This window comes from Mauremys reevesii, linkage group 8 (genome assembly GCF_016161935.1).
Source record: "Mauremys reevesii isolate NIE-2019 linkage group 8, ASM1616193v1, whole genome shotgun sequence".
NCBI classification, from domain to species: Eukaryota; Metazoa; Chordata; order Testudines; family Geoemydidae; genus Mauremys; species Mauremys reevesii.
In genome coordinates this window covers 76,203,443-76,216,945 of record NC_052630.1, presented here as the reverse complement: position 1 = coordinate 76,216,945, position 13,503 = coordinate 76,203,443, and the positions used below count along the sequence as shown (strand labels likewise).

The 13,503-nt window shown below is 39.3% G+C and overlaps 1 protein-coding gene across 6 annotated transcripts in view; it reads right to left on the bottom strand.

Moving 5' to 3' along the window:
• Positions 1–13,503, bottom strand: part of GLMN (glomulin, FKBP associated protein) — a 37,699-nt gene that overhangs the window by 13,904 nt on the left and 10,292 nt on the right. For 5 of the 6 annotated variants that reach the window (XM_039484070.1, XM_039484072.1, XM_039484068.1 and 2 more), the window contains exons 6-15: positions 11,915–12,161; positions 11,250–11,352; positions 8,060–8,247; positions 7,462–7,515; positions 6,467–6,497; positions 5,696–5,785; positions 3,376–3,417; positions 3,190–3,263; positions 2,764–2,848; positions 672–781 (exon numbers count right to left, since the gene is read on the bottom strand). In XM_039484070.1, the coding sequence (XP_039340004.1) occupies positions 672–781; positions 2,764–2,848; positions 3,190–3,263; positions 3,376–3,417; positions 5,696–5,785; positions 6,467–6,497; positions 7,462–7,515; positions 8,060–8,247; positions 11,250–11,352; positions 11,915–12,161 (1,024 nt within the window). The remainder of the gene's footprint in view (positions 1–671; positions 782–2,763; positions 2,849–3,189; positions 3,264–3,375; positions 3,418–5,695; positions 5,786–6,466; positions 6,498–7,461; positions 7,516–8,059; positions 8,248–11,249; positions 11,353–11,914; positions 12,162–13,503) is intronic. The other variant, XM_039484069.1, reaches the window with a different exon arrangement.

Genomic DNA, 13,503 nt, shown 5'->3' with positions numbered 1-13,503 from the left:
CAATCTGTTTTATATTTTATCTAAAAGAGTGTGTTTTGGTGCTTGGGGAATCAGCTTATATTACAAAGGCTGGTGCATGTCTACTTTCCTATGAAGAAGTGGCAAATGAAGTAATGAACTTACACTGGCCAAGCTTTTCACCCACAGGTAGATGGCCTGTAGAGTGGGAACCTGGAACAGGGGGTTAAAGAAACTGAGGCAGAGTAGTTAATGACTCTCAGGTGACTAGGGAAGGGTAACCTTTAAAGGGGATTGAAGAGCTGCTGCATTGTAACCTTGTTTTACTTTGGGATTTTGAGAAGAAATGTTTTACTATCAGGTGTCTGTGACTTTTTATATCAACAAAAGGGTTTGAATTTGCCACTAAAAGAGAAAATATTCCTTTGCATGGATGGATTCCAAGGTGAAATTGAGGCAGACGTGCATGTCATGCCGTGGCCTGCCATAGGAGGGCACCCCAAGCAGGGGGCACCCTATCACAGGGAGGAACTAGTTTATTTAACTAATAATTTCCATTTCTGGTTCTAAAATTCTGAGACAAACTGATAATCTAGGAGGAGAGTAAGTGCAACTAAGCAAGTGACTGCTGCTGACAAATAAAAATATGGGCAATCTTCAAAAATACACACACACAGATATTTAGATTTACTCTAGTTCTGATTACATCTCACCTATCAGAGTTTTGGAGAAGATCTGTTTCAGCCCCTTCAGGAAGCAAGAGCACTAAATCTAGAAGTGAAACCAGCTGGGGTCCAGTAAACCACTTACTGTCATTTGGTTTCTGAAAAGCAACAGAGAAAAAGAAAAAAAGTTTAAATTCACACTTGGCGTAATCATCTAGTATAACAATATGACCACTGGGCAGTGTCTGAAAATGAGGAAATCAATTTATGGAAAAAGATGTATACAGATTACCATAAAATGATCAAAATATACTCATCTTCTTAAGATCAGACATTTCCACTCTCTCTCTCTCCCCAGCTCACCCACTCCAAGCTATCCATTCTATTCTTATCTGAACTATCAGACACTCTTCCTAGCCCCACCTAACCGCACCATTCTTTGAGTCTGTTAATATGATCTTTAAATCAACTGGCTCAGTCACTGTTGAGCAATGTCAGGCACTCTCTCCAGCACCTGGTTCAAGTATGCCGCTATTGCAGAACTTATAGCTCCTAACAAATTAGGTGGGGGACTAGGACCAGGAATCAAACCCATATCTCCTACGTAACTGCGACCGCACTAGGCCAGACCCAGAAACTCTTTGCATTAATGTCTTTTTGCTTTTAATTTAATGTTACAACAGAGATTTTAAATACATAAACCAGGAAATTCAAAGTTATGATTCCTATGAAAGTAACTAGACCCCCTTGCACAAAGCATTTTATCTTCTTATATTTAATACAAATTTTACTGTGTGTAATGTGGCAGCCTTACAGGTGGGTGTGGGAATTATGGCTTTGAATATTTTTTTTTTGAGCAGTGACTAACTCATAATATTGAATTAACCTGAATTTAATACCCTTATTTGGATTTTTTTTAAAGAAAAAAAAAAGGGGGGGGAGGGGAAGTGTGCCAGTGAGTTTGGCTATGCATAGTGAAACCACACTTAATTTAAATGTTATGCACCAGAAGCATAACAGTAGTAATTACAGGTACTGGGGCCCCAACAGAGGCCACCAGACCCTCTAGAATTCCTCATGCTCTCTTAAGGTAGGTGAGTAATGCAAGGGTGGGAATAGTTGATGGGAGGGATCTTTCAGTACTTATATGACTTATATGCCAAATCCAAGTACTTCACAACATTAATGATCATTTTCTCCCAACACCTGGGTGAGGTTCGAAAGTATTATCACCATTTTACAGATGGGAAACAGAGGCATAGAGAGCAAAACAAAGGTAGGTTCCTAAACCTATATTTAGACACAAAGCTAATGGTGGCCTATCTCAGAAATGCCAAGCACCAACAAATCCCACTGAAGTAAATGGGAACAGCAGGTTGTCCGCACCTTTGAAAAATCAGGGCAGTTTTAGTTTAGGCACCTTCACGGGAAAACTTTGGCCTAAGCAACTTGCACAAGATACCACAAGAAGTCTGTGGCAGAGTCAGGAACTGAACCCAGATCTCCTGAGCCCAGTCCAGTACCTCAACCAAAAGAGCATCTTTTCTCTGTCCTTTGGATAAAGAACTATGTGATGATATCCCAATATGAGTAAAGAAAATAACATACTTTTGAGACTAAGCATGAGAAACTGCTACACAAAAGGTAATTTTAGGAGAATTCATTGAAAATAGCTTGGAATGAAACAGTCATCTCAATCATACAGTATCTTGCTACTGCTGTGACGCTATAATGAAGTGTCCTGTCACAGCAGTAGAAGAAGGCAGATAGGGAAAAATATGTTTGGCTCATGTTAAAAAAAAAAAAAATCTCTTCTTTGAAAAACTCTAGTGCACTCCTGTTTTGGAGCAGCCGCTACAGAGAAAGTCAGACTTCACCCCTATAAATAAAATAGTATGTAGCTGTGTAATTATAGACTGTATCATAATGCATAACCCTAAGGAGGACAAATTAAGGTTTCACAGGCAACTTTAATTCTTGCATTTCTTAACTTTAAATATGCAAGGTCAAGCACTCAAATCTCCTTTTAACACAGTATTTTCACATGTAATATATAAATAATGTGGAGCCTAAACTATATGAATTCTTTAAAAATGGTATTGAAAGCACTTTTTAAAGTAGGAACTTACAATATTCTCACCTTTAATGATAAATCAATCTGATTTTTGATATTTTGAATAACATAGCCTTCTACGCCAGCGTGGTTGCTTGTCTTCAATAAACACCTTTAAAATAAAATAGAGAAAGACAGTATCTCCTAGATATTGCATTACATTTCACTGAAAAATCTAGATGAAATTCTGGCCTTATAGAAATAAATGGGAGTTTTGCCACTGACTTCAAGGGGCCCAGAATTTCACCCCTAATCTTTGGAGTTCACCAAAGGGCTGGCGTCAATGTCTTGTTTTTAGTAACATGAAAACTAAAATCAATTGCCATCATCATGAAATTAACATGGTAGCTCCTATGTGAGCTCCTATGCAGTTACCATGATTTCTGACTGAGTTACTAGGCAATTTAAATTGCATCAAGACCTGTTTTTCTGCATTTTATGTAGGATGCATACCTGAACAAAATGTATTTTCCCTCTGCATCAAATTTGTCTATATACAACTGCAATATCTTCAAACTCTTCTTTCGCTAAAAGAAAAAGATTCTGTGAAGACATTTGCATTTAATTAAAATAAAACAAATTTAGCACTTTAGTTAGTTTAGTTACAAATGTAATCCCCGAAATGATGAAATTACATACCAAATGCTCTATAGGACAAAGGGTCATCACTTTCACCAAACCCTGCAGTTGGAAAAAAGTACATAAAGTTTGGTTGCTCCCCTGGAAGACTGTTCCAGAACTTCACTCCTCTGATGGTTAGAAACCTTCGTCTAATTACAAGCCTAAACTTGTTGATGGCCAGTTTATATCCATTTGTTCTTATGTCCACATTCTTAGTCGATGTTGGTAAGGAGTAGAATCAGACAGAGCTTTATAATGGGAATGGACTGATATATAGTATTGATTTATACAAAGCTATATAAAGATCACTAAATTTACCATGGACACTAAAATAGAGCAAGTGATCAAGACTTGATGGATGAACTATTCTGAAAATATTCTTGATAGATTAGGCTTAGAAGCAGAGTATGAAATTTAAAAAGTATAAGGTAATGCATTTGCAAAGAAACACTGAAACTAGGAATAATTTAAATATCATTGAATTAACTGCTGTGGTAGGTGGAAAAAGCATGCATGTATTAATAGACCTTATGCTGAAATTCTCAGTCCAATGTGCAACAAAATGTGAAGGAGGACAACAGAATATTGTTGATTTCTATCAACACAAATATAACCTCTAATATTGTGTGCTCTCACTTTGGTTAGACTAAATATGGTGTAATTTTAGTTATATTTTAACATGTATTTGTAGAATATGATGTAGGTAAAAATGCAACCAATGGGACTTAGGTTCTTATTTATGAGAAGAGTGACAATTGAGATTGTTTCACAAGGGAGAAGACTTAAGAAATGGTAATGTTGTATTTAAACTAGCTATGGGTCATTTTAATTTAAGAATAACATATTTGAAATTGAGTGGATATATTGAACTATGGGTCTCTGGTTTAACACTGAAGGGAATACACATATATTTAGAGGGTAGCGAACTGGCGGAATGGCCTTCTTGCACTCCTCTGGCATAAAATTGTTTTTTAAATTTAAAAAAACTTCAAGTTAAATGTTTAAAAAGCTTCACTATATAGTAAGCATCAAACAATTCCAGACACAAGGGTACCAGTCTTGCTTCCAATACTTCACAAACTTAAAGCAAATTAAAATGCAGAAATCTGAATTCATCACCAACATTTTATATATAAAAATGACACTGCACATTTGCATTAACAATGTTCACCCTTCTAGCTGGGATGAGACTTTGACTAAGCTAGGAGCAGAGGAGACCCCTTTTGTTGGGAGTGTGAAGGGGGGAGAACAGATGAGGCAGTGTTTCAAATGCCCCCTTTTCCCCCCACTTTCGTGGGTGAAAGTTGTTGCTTAACTCTTCTTTTCCCTTCCTCTTCCCCAGCCTACTTCCTCATGCTGCATAATGTGTGTAGGGGAGGGGAAAGGGACAGGGACACAATAGTCGCATGTTGCACTTGAATCCAATCTCTGGGGCACATCCTGCCCACCACTATTGCCACTGGATGGCGATGGGATATGGGGATGCTGTCCGGTGGTGAAAAAAAGGGGGTGATAAAGTTTGCTTCCCAGGTGGGTAACCATTGCAGGCTACCTGTTCCAGTTAACAATTCTTAATAGCAAGACACTGTATGGTTTCAAAAACAATTAAGTTTCTGAGTGAGGCAATCCTTTTATTCTCTAAGGGCAGGTCTACACTAAGGGTGGGGGTCGAACTAGGGTACGCAAGTTCAGCTACGTGAATAGCATAGCTGAACTCGAAGTACCCTAGTTCGAACTACTCACCCGTCCAGACGCCACGGGATCAAAGTCCACGGCTCCAAGGTCGACTCCGCCACTGCCGTTTGCAGTGGTGGAGTACCGGAGTCGACTGGAGCGCGCGGGGAGTTCGAACTATCGCGTCTAGATTAGACACGATAGTTCAAACTCCGAGAAGTCGAACTCACCGCGTCGACCCGGCAGGTAAGTGTAGACTAGCCCTAAGTTCTTCTCTCTCAAATCACCTAGGGCAGTGCTTCTCAAAGGCGGTCCATCGCTTGTTCAAGGAAAGCCCCTGGCAGTCTGGGCCGGTTTGTTTACCTGCCGCGTCCACAGGTTCGGCCGATCGCGGCTCCCACTGGCCATGGTTCACCACTCCAGGCCATTGGGGGCTGTGGGAAGTGGCGTGGGATGTGCTGGTCGCCCTTCCCGCAGCCCGCGGACAGTGGGAGCCGTGATCGGCCGAACCTGCGGACGCGGCAGGTAAACAAACCGGCCCAGACCGGCAGGGGCTTTCCCTGAACAAACGGCGGACCAGCTTTGAGAAGCACTGACCTAAGGAACAGCTAGACATGACATGGCACTTTAAGTAAAAACACTTGTTTACATTGCATCCTAGTACCTGAGGTGCTGTAATGAAGCCTTTGAATTCCAAATACTGATGGTGAAGGCTATTATCACCCATTCTCAATAAACAGTTTTCAAGCAGGTCCTATAAGCAATAAAAAATAATTTTAAAGGCAATGTAACTTTACACAGTACTTTAATCCAAGGTCCTCAAACAACTTCACAAACTAAGGCCACAATCCTGCAAACTTTTATGCATGTATTTAAAACTTACTCATATGCATAAAGTTAAACAAATATGTAACATGCTTTCAGAACTGAGTTACTACAGAGAATTCTTTCCTGGGTGCTGGCTGGTGAGTCTTGCCCACATGCTCAGGGTTTAACTGATTACCATATTTGGGGTTGGGAAGGAATTTTCCTCCATGGCAGATTGGCAGGGGCCCTGGAGGTTTTTCGCCTTCCTCTGCAGCATGGGCACGGGTCACTTGCTGGAGGATTCTCTGCACCTTGAGGTCTTTAAACCACGATTTGAGGACTTTAATAATTCAGACATAGGTTAGGGGTTGTTACAGGAGTGGGTAGGTGAGATTCTGTGCCCTGCATTGTGCAAGAGGTCAGACTAGATGATCATAATGGTCCCTTCTGACCTTGAAGTCTATGAGTCTATGACTGGGGCTTATCTGATTAAGTCTCAATAACTCTAAAATTATAGTATGCAATATTACCCTCATCTTTTACAGACAAGGGAAATTAAGATTGTACCATAACATAGATTACAAAGAATATTCAATATTTGATTTAAAAAAAAAAAAGGGAAACTTACAAGTCCTTTTGTTAACACAGATTCTTCTGTCCTACAAAAAATTAAGAAAATTATCAGATTCAAAGTATGAATTCAAAAACGTTTTGCTGATGTTTAAGAATTAACTAAGTAGTACAGGATCTATCTAAAAATGAGCTTAGCTACCAACAGTTCCTATTCTGCTTCCTGTCGTCATTCCTTCAACTGAATAATTTAACTATATTGAGCAGAAGAGTTTGTAGATTTGACTCCTTTTGAGATCAAGAGCTGATATTTCCATGCTATATTTATGAGCATTCAAAGGCAAGATCTCAAGTCCCTCAGATGCCATGGTATTCAAAGGAAGAAAATGGTACTTTCCTTTACAGAGGATGAACAGTTTAGGCCAAGTTGTAGCAAGGCACAGTGGAGTGGTGGTAACCTATGAAACACTCATGCTTGTAGAGTAGTACTTGGACTTAATCTTTGTAGACTGCAGACAATAATGGGGCAAATGACTACAACACTTGAGTAGGTCTGGTGTTCTATTTATTGAGGGCCATGATACAGATGAAGATAGCATACTATCATAGGATACAGTTAAATATTTCCATGGCAACCTCACTTCATTCTCAACTGCATAATTTAGTTACAGAAGTACTACTAAATATTCAAATTCAGAAAATGGTAATGTTTAAAATGTTCTTAGTTTGGGTTTCCATAAATAAATAAATAAAACATGGTTGTGAAATGAATACTGTAAAACATATTCAAAAATTTAAGAGCATATCACATAAAAGTATTGTGTTTAGGACAACTTTTTACAACTCTTTGGAGGGAAGGGGCATCATCTTGTGCTGAGTCATGCCACATTAACACTCAGCTTCAAAAGAGTTTTCCCCACAATTTGAATTGTGAATTCAAAGTTTGATTTCATAAATTACTACCATAGATCAGAAAGCAACCGTGGGACAATTGAGACAGACAAACAAGAAACAAATCCAGTATTTGAAACTCCAAATTTTGTATGATCTTACCTTTTTAATAGGACCTCAATGTGTGTCATGTTGCACTGTAGAAGATATGATGGACTAAAACAGAAAAGTTATTTATAAATACAATTGCATAGACCACACAGCCTACATGTTATATAAAAATAAGCTCTGTGGAATGATATATAGGAATAGTAACTATTTCATAAAATTAAGAGTAATTTTAGGCTAAATGGATACCTTTGAAATAGATGTGTGATAAATAGATTGTCTCCTCTCCCCCCCGCCCCCGCAACACTCCTACACTTGTTTATCACCACACTAGGTCCCAATCCTGCAAACACTTACATGCTTCATTTTAAACATATAAATAGTCCCCTGGCTCCTTCTGTGAGACAACTTGTGTCTAAAATTAAGCACACACATAAGTATCTGCAGACTTGGGGCTTAAAAGAGAAAACACCTCTGCACACATACCATTTATTACATGACAGTTGCCCTGAAATGAATGCTAATGCAACATAAAGGCTTACAAAATAATTAGTGATTAATATTAAAAGGTTTTCTTCTGCTCCTGAAAATGCCTTTAGAGAACCTCAACAAATCAGCCACTAATAATAAATGGATGGAAAATAGCTCTTACCTAAAGACCATTGGAAAACAATCAATACCAAAATACTGAACAAACACCAGATATGACAGACATGCCAAAGAATCTGCAGAATGCTTTCTATCTACATCCAAAAAATCTGGATTATCCCAGTTCTGATTTCTGCCTCCACGGTGTGAAAATAATGTTGGTAACAATTCTCTTATATCCAATAAAATGCCCTGTTTATTAAAAAGAAAAAAAAAGTCAGCTACATATAGCTGCTTTATAAAAGGAAATACAGATAAAGTTTTAAATTAGGATTCACATTTTAAATGGTATATAGTAAAATCTCTACCTACCACATGTACAATCATTCCTGAAAATATTTTTTGTAATTATGTGTACACCAAAACTACATTAAAAGAAATCATTAAGGTGGCAAAGTCAAGCACTCAAAGGTTAGGAAATGCCTGAATTAATATTGCCTGTGCAATCTTGATTTGGCCACCATGTCTGTATACACCAGGGGTCGGCAACCTTTCAGAAGTAGTGTGCTGAGTCTTCATTTATGCACTCTAATTTAAGGTTTCGTGTGCCAGTAATAGTTTTAATGTTTTTAGAAGGTCTCTTTCTAGAAGTCTATAATATATAACTAAACTATTGTTGTATGTAAAGTAAATAAAGCTTTTTAAATGGTTAAGAAGCTTCATTTAAAATTAAATTAAAATGCAGAGCCCTCCTGGACCAGTGGCCAGGACCCGGGCAGCATGAGTGCCACTGAAAATCAGCTTGCGTGCCGCCTTCGGCAGCCAGGCCATAGGTTGCCTACCCCGGTATACACTATGATACAGTATTTAATTACATGATCACAAACTCTTTTTTCCACAAACCTTTGCCTCATTTAGTGCACAGAACGGATGAGGCTCACATAATGACCAGCTATGCAGTATTTTGTTTTCTCTTCATTGTTCAAAGTTCAATCCCAGACCTTATTTGCTACACAGTATTCAAACTCTGCTCTGAAGACACAGTTATTAATTTCCTTATGGGCTTTTTTTATTGGGCTTATTGCCACAATATCTGAGTACTTCACAAAATTTTCACAACATCTCTTTGACGTGAGCGAGCATAAACCCCATTTTACAGATTGGTACTGAGACACGGAAAGTAAGGTCAAAAATATCCACTATTTTGGGTGCTCACTCTGAGACATCTAAGACATGATTTTTCATACTATTGTCATTATATAGTATGTCATACGTTCAAAGCACAGCTCCCATTGAGTTCAATTGCTGCTGTGAGTGTTCAGCAGTTCTGCAAAGCAGATCTCATGGTCTCAAGCTGGGTACCCTGAAAATGAGGAACATGCTACCTGTACAAAAGTGGAGAGTTGGGTCTCCAGTTTCATGGGAAAACTCTGAGCAGAAGCAGTGACAGAATCCAATTCTCCAAGACAGTATTCAACTGTCTTAACCATAAGACTGTCCTTTCTTTTCCTAAAATCCCCTGCCTCATTCATTACACACTCTGCAACAAATGAAGCAAAGGTTCAACACATGAAGCAGGGAGTCAACACGAGAGGCAATGTTACAAGCCCTTCCTATAGCAGCAGCTGTTGCCAAAAGAACTGATGTCTAACACCCAAAACCTGACTGCTTTTTGCACAGCTATTATTGAGATAGGGCACAAGCGTACAATAACTGAATAGTTTTTTAGCTAAAATTTCATTTGCACAGCTAACAGCAAATAGTCCATTAAGACTCAGTTATCTAGGACCTACACAAAGGGCAATCTCTCCTAATCAAGGTGGGGGACACTGGTTGTGTCATATAATAAACTGGTAGTGCAATTATTTACCCTGTAGATTAGCGTCCTGAAATTTCAGTTCATAGTAGAGCCCTGTGCGGGTCTATTTTTAATCCCACTCCTGTCACACCCTGCAATACCCACTCTCATCTGCTCCCGCTATTATGGCAGAGGGTCCGGCAGAACCCATGGGATCTTGGGCCCACTGCAGGGCTCTAGGTCATAGGCCCCAGTTCAAGACATCACTTATGCATGAGCTTAAGAACAACTGAAGTCACTGGGACTGAAGCACATGTTTAACGTTAAGTTTGTGCTTAAGTGGGGGTCCTGAATAGAAAATATTCTTCACTTTATTCAAAATATGATACACTTCAGTTTTTAAAGTGCAGCCCTACCCAATGACATCAATTATTATAAAAAGGAAAGGGCTACAATAGGTAGAGGGGCAAACTCGGTTCTTTTAAAAAGCCAAACACAGAACTGTATTAGTTTTGGACATGTACGGACCTCACCTCATTATCTCCTTTTAGAAACCCTGATAGATTTGTACATCTATGGGGATGGCGCCAGCTGCAGAAGAGCAGACGCTGCTGATAATTCAGAGAGCAGCAGCCCAAAGAGATGTACCATGAGGGCTGAATTTGGTCCAAACATTTATTGCGTAACATTCTGTTGGGGCTGACCGCAAGTTACCTTGGGCTGATGTAACAGAATGGTTTGGGGGGAGCTAGTAGTGAACTGGCTTTGACCCGCCGAGTTAGCTTGCAGCCATTTGGCTGGATAAACAAGTGAAGAGATAAGGAAGGCCTGAGATTGTGACGTGTGGGAATAGAAAACAGCAGTGTTTCCTGCTAGAGGCTGCTTGTGGATGAATATGCCCCCCCCTTAGAAGGAGGTGATGATTAAAAGCAGCTATGAGAATTGCTTTAGACGAACAGTCTCACCTGTGGACCCTGGCCTTGTGGGTTCCCAGGAATTCCCCACACTGGAGCAGCGCCTGCTACGAGCCCTCAAGGGCAAGGTAGGAGGGTCCAGGACTGTCCATAGCAGAAGGGGCGTAAGCATTGATGCTTGCTTGCTTGCTGGAAAGCACGTATTTAGTAATGCGTGAAGGCTGGGAGGCTCATTATACTTTGGCAATAAAACCGGTTATACTTATGCACCTGGCGTGGCTTGACTGAGGGTATCCAAGCCCCCACCCTTGGGACCGACACATTCAGAGATTTTTTTACTTTCAAAGCCAAGTTTTGTTTACCCTAAGGATCTGATATTGTTCCAAGACTTTACCTTCATCAGCACTATCTTACAGAATCCCATAAAGCATTTTAACTAACCAAATCAAGAAGCCAACTGATTTCTCTGACTGATTATAGTGAACACTGAATTATAATGACTGATTTTGCAAGTCACTATAATTCATTTTAACTGCACTTACTAGAATTTCAGCTGCAAAATGCCTTAAGGGATCTTCTTCAATGTCTTCATGCAGCTGATCAAGCTGTGCTATTAATAAGGGGTATTTCAAGCTTTTCAAACAACTGAAAGAAAAGAAGATAACTATAATTAGAACGTTTTAACAAAAATGCTACCAAAACCACCAATACAGAATATAATGACATTGTCTCCAGGGGGTCTGAAACTGTCATGCCCCTTACCCCTGCTGCTGCTCATAATGGATCCAAGGGGAGTCTCCAAACTCATGGACTGACTCCGCTTCCTGTTTTTCATCCCTATACTCTCATGGCTGGGGGCACTGCTTGGATCCTGATGCCCCCAAAGAGGGATGTTCCTCATTCTGGTGTAAATGCAAGGAAGTAGGGGCCATTTACTCAGCTTCCCATCCCCTATACAGGTACTCTTCTGCCATCTGCCAGTCAGGAGGGGAATGAGCGTTGCCATTCCTCTTATAGTTCACAAATATGGAAGGATTTTTTTAAAACACATTAGTTCAACAGTTTATTTGATAAACTATAAAATATCAACAGTGTATTCACTGCTGGTGCATGAAATTTTGATTGCTCATTTTATTTACATTATTTTCATTGCTCATTCATTCGTTACATTCATTACACAAGCATTAAGCAGAAATAAGATACCCACAATTTTAGCAATTCTTCTTTGAGGTCTTCGTCATCATTTTCTGTTGAGGCTTCCATATTTTTAACAACTTCATCCACAAAAGGTCTAGCAAAATCCACTACTGCATTGCAACACTGGCAGAGGCCAAGTTTATCTTCTCGTATTTGTTCTTTTGTGTAAGGTACAGGCAGGAGAGAAAGTTGGTTTAAAATGGTAGACAAAGATAAACCCACTGAGTATGACTTCTTGCTATGAAGTTTCAGTAGAACTGAAATAAAAAGAAAGTGTTGTTAAACATCTAGTTATCTACTATTTTCCCCCACAAGTGATGTTAGAGAGGTGGAACATATTAATTTATTCTGATTTATAACACAAAAGCTTTTTCCTGCCATAGTAGATTCAGTGTTTGAGAAAAAGCAAAGAATAAGATCTGTACTGAGTTAGGTGACTATACTGAACATACTTTGGTTCTAAAGAAAAAGAAAAAAAAAAGCAACAACCAAACCTGAAATACTATGAACAAGTGCATAGACACCAGGATTCTGCACCTGTTAGTTTTGGGATGTTATAACTACCAGCACCATAGGGTTGAGTATTGCAAAGAAATATCACAACAGCATCCCATGCATTTTAATATACAACAAATGCTGCCTCTGTAAAGTGGAAGTAAATATTGAAAATTTCTCTCTTATATCACTGGCCCAAAGGGGCAAACCCTTCCTGGCCCTGAAAACAAATGTACTACCAAAGTGTTTCTAACCATGGCAGAATAGGAGACTATACCAAATGTCTGCTGAAATCTGGCCCCTTTGCACCACACGAGGACTGTTCTAATCTATGCCAGAGCCAGTGTAGCACTGGCCCCAAAATCAATGTGCCACAACTAGCTCCTTTACAGACTCCTCCCTCATTTCAGCTGCATTTGGCGACACTGGTCCACAGTCCACAGACTTTTAACAGAAGACATCGTTCTAATTACCAAAACTTTCCCCTTAAATTCCAACATAATTTTAGCGGCCTGTATCTCGCGAACCACTAAAGTTAGGCTTGGTCTACGCTTGAAAACTTATACCAGTATAACTATATTGGTCAGGGGTGTGAAAAAAAACAAACACATGCTAGTGACAAAGCTATGCTGACAAAATCTCCAGAAGAGTGGTTCTGTTGGCATAGTTAACACCATTCGGGGAGGCAGTATTCCCATACCAGCACAAAAACTCCTTCTGTTGGTATATGCTGCATCTACAGCAGACATTCATTTGAAAGAAACATTGATTTTAAACTCTAGTGGGTCTCAGGAGAGCAGCCACTAATAATATATCAGAACTGAAATGAAAAGAGAACTAATGAATAAAAAATGTTATCAGATTGATGTCATATTCAGATCAGATATATTTTAACTTCTGCAGGCTAAAATGTAATGCTTTACACCACTAGAAAAAACTGCATTCACAGCTAGTGTTTCCAGTGGTGAGAGGTGCTACATTCTGGCCTCCAAGCTCACAGGTATTTTTTTAAGAAAATATGCAGTTTGTGATTTTCATTGATATGCAGGAATTGGTTAACTTTCAATACCTATAAAGGGCAAGTGAATAAAGTCATAGATATGG